The sequence below is a fragment of the Triticum aestivum genome, chromosome 1D (genome assembly GCF_018294505.1).
Source record: "Triticum aestivum cultivar Chinese Spring chromosome 1D, IWGSC CS RefSeq v2.1, whole genome shotgun sequence".
In the NCBI taxonomy this organism is placed as follows: domain Eukaryota; kingdom Viridiplantae; phylum Streptophyta; class Magnoliopsida; order Poales; family Poaceae; genus Triticum; species Triticum aestivum.
Window position 1 is genome coordinate 193,996,387 of NC_057796.1, and position 3,294 is coordinate 193,999,680.

Below are 3,294 nucleotides of genomic sequence, written 5' to 3' on the forward strand. Positions count from 1 at the left end.
GTGGAGTACTACTAGTATGCTTCTGGCCATCTGACACCGAATGAACTACTGCATGTCCACTGCGTGCGGGAGGGAGAGCGTGTAGCGAAAGCTTCTCCTAGTCCTATGAGCCACCACGCTCATGGGCGAGGGAGATGGCATTGCAATCAAACTTCTCCTTGTATGAGTTGATGCGACACATCAAATCAGTGCACTCGATATATTTCAATAATTTGCATTTACCGATGCATTAATACAATGCATGCATGCCATGACTTTCCTTTTGATACTTGCATGTGTTGATTTAATGCAGCTTGAAGTAGTATGAATATGTGATGCTAAAACTTTCTAATGCCCCGGCCCAAAAGCGAGAGATGGGGGTGCACGAGGAGGGCGAGATCATGTTGACGGAACAGGACCCAACGATGAAACTCTTTATGGTCTCTATGGACCTCACCTTGTTCCACTACCCCTTGTGCCTCCGCCCCTTGAAGCCTCTAGTGTATGAGGTTCGAATACACCTCGTCCGTTTGGCTGATCGAGCAAGGTGCAGGTTTCTTGATTGATGTGTAGTTCGATTGAGTTGTGCAGTGCAAGGGAGGGCACCTGGCCTGCGCGGACTGTCGCGGCAAGCGCCCCGGGAACTAGCGGCAATGCCAGAAGTGCAAGCGCGGTGGTAGCTTCGACGTCCGGAACACGACGATGGACACTGATACGTCTACAATGTATCCATAATTTTATGAAGTATTCATGCCATGTTTACAATATTTTATATGATTTTGGTATTATTTGATTAGAACTAACCCGGACTGACGCTGTTTTCAGCAGAACAACCGTGGTGATGTTTTTGTGCAAAAATAAAAGTTCTCGGAATGCGATGAAAATCAACGGAGAATTTTTCTGGAAAATATAAAAAATACTGGAACGAAGAGTTACCGGAGGGGAGGCCCGTGGGCCCCACGAGGGTGGAGGGCGTGCCCACCCCGCTAGGGCGCGCCCCTGTGCCTCGTGGACCTCCAGTGGGGCCCCCTGACTTGTTCTCGACGCCAACCTCTCCTATAAATACCCAAACCTCCAGAAAATAACCTAGATCGGAAGTTCCGCCGCCACAAGCCTCTATAGCCATGAGAAATCAATCTAGGCCCTCTCTGGCACCCTGCCGGAGGGGGCCATCATCACCGGAGGCCATGGAGGAGGATCCCAGTGGGGCCATCATCGCCATGAAGGCCAAGATCTAGAGGGAGAACCTCTCTCCATCCAGGGGGAGGCCATGGAGGAGAAAGCACAAGGGGGAGAACCTCTCCTCCTCTCTCTCGGTGGCGCTAGAGTGCCATTGGGAGGTGAATCATCACCGCGGTGATCGCCTTCATCAACATCACCATCATCATCACCATCCTCATCTCTTTTACGCGGTCCACTCTCCCGCACCCCGCTGTAATCCCTACTTGAACATGGTGCTTTATGCCACATATTATGATCCAATGATGTGTTGCCATCCTTAGATGTTTTGAGTAGATATCCTTTACCTTTGGGTTGATTGATGATCTAGATTGGTATGAGTTGTATGTTTTATTTTGGTGCTGTCCTATTGTGCCCTCCATGTTGCGCAAGCGTGAGGGATTCCTGCTGTAGGGTGTTGCAATACGTTCATGATTCGCTTATAGTGGGTTGCTTGAGTGGCAGAAGCATAAACCCGAGTAAGGGGGTTGTTGCGTATGGGATAAAGGGGACTTCATATGTTAATGCTATGGTTGGGTTTTACCTTAATGATCTTTATTAGTTGCGGATGCTTGCTAGAGTTCCAATCATAAGTGCATATGATCCAAGAAGAGAAAGTATGTTAGCTTATGCCTCTCCCTCATATGAAATTGCAATAGTGATTATCAGTCTTGTTAACAATTTCCTAGGACAATTCCGCACACCGATCCATCATTATTCCACACTCGTTATTTATAATACTTAAGTAATATATTCTACCTTTATGATAACAGCACCTACTTTTATATTTTAGCTCTCCGATACCATGCAAAGTTATCCTCTTTATACCCACAATGTAGTTTTATTTCTTGTTTCTAGTTGGAAGCAAACGTTCGGTGTACGTAGATTCGTATCAGTGGCAGATAGGACTTGAGAGAATATTGACCTTGCCTTTAGCTCCTTGTGGGTTCGACACTCCATACTTATCACTTCCACCTTTGGGAATTGCTAGGATGATTCCCTGCACTTGGGGATTATCAGACACGTCCTCTCCTCGGTGAGGGTGGAGTGCCCGCATGAAAGATGTGGGCTCTACCTCACTTACCACAAGATCACCGATCACCAGAGTGTGTGTCCGCTTGTGCCCTGCAAATGCCCCATGCCCGTCTGTGGCTACGAAGGCCCGCCACCGGCGCTCCCCCACCACATCAGCACCGTGCATCCCATGCCCGTGCATAGGATCCAGTACGGCAAGGTGCTCCAGCTGCAAGTGCCAGTGTTAGAGCCGCGACTCTTGTTCGCGAAGGAGGGCGGCCGCGCATTTTTCTTGGTGGGCGGCGTGCTCAACATCGGCGCGCCTTTCGCCGTGTCGGTCGTCTGCATAAGAGCGGGGGCGTCCCCACTGCCGCACTACATGGTCAAGCTGTGGGCGAACGGCCCACCGGGGGAGCCCAAAAGCAGGACCGACACCGTCAAGGTGGAAATCGAGGTGACAAGCAGCAAGGATCCTGGCGACGTTGCCGTGCAGGAGCTGACCTTCTTCTTAGTTCCGCCCAAGCTGCTGGCCGGGGCTGGGTTGTCGAGGACGGTGTCCCTCCACATTCAGATTGACAAGCTCACCTCCTAAATGATTCTACAATGCCTTCTATTTATCTTAGTAATATGCTAATATAGGGGTTAGCTCGGTCTACTTTAGCTTAAGAGATGGTGGATTTTGGTGGCGATACAGCAATTACTTCGACATCTGATCAGCAGTTAAAGTAATTTCCAACAGTCGGATATTTTGAGTCTGTTGGATATAAAGATCATAGGGTAAGAAGTATAGGCAACTTATATGCTTGTTTTTTGAGGAAGTGTTGCATACTTCTGCAAGTTGACGCGACACTTCAAAGTAGTACTACTACTAGTAGTACTCACCCGACTGCACACTAGGCAGTCAAAGCTCGTGTCATGTTGGTGCCGTGTACAGCCCGCATATTAACCAAAACCTCACACCGATCCATTATTATTCCACAATCGCTATTTATAATACTTAAGTAATATATTCTAACTTTATGATGACAACACCTACTTTTATATTTTAGCTCTCCGATACCATGCAAAGTTATCCTCTTCATA

At 48.2% G+C, this 3,294-nt stretch overlaps 1 protein-coding gene across 1 annotated transcript; it reads left to right on the plus strand.

The window, feature by feature from the left end:
- Positions 1 to 2,398: 2,398 nt before the first annotated feature.
- LOC123167163 (uncharacterized) lies at positions 2,399 to 2,803 on the plus strand (the record flags this gene model as incomplete). The annotated part of the gene is made up of 1 exon (XM_044585001.1): positions 2,399 to 2,803. A coding segment is annotated over one exon (405 nt), but the record flags the coding sequence as incomplete, so codon positions are not given.
- Between the last annotated feature and the right edge of the window lie 491 nt (positions 2,804 to 3,294).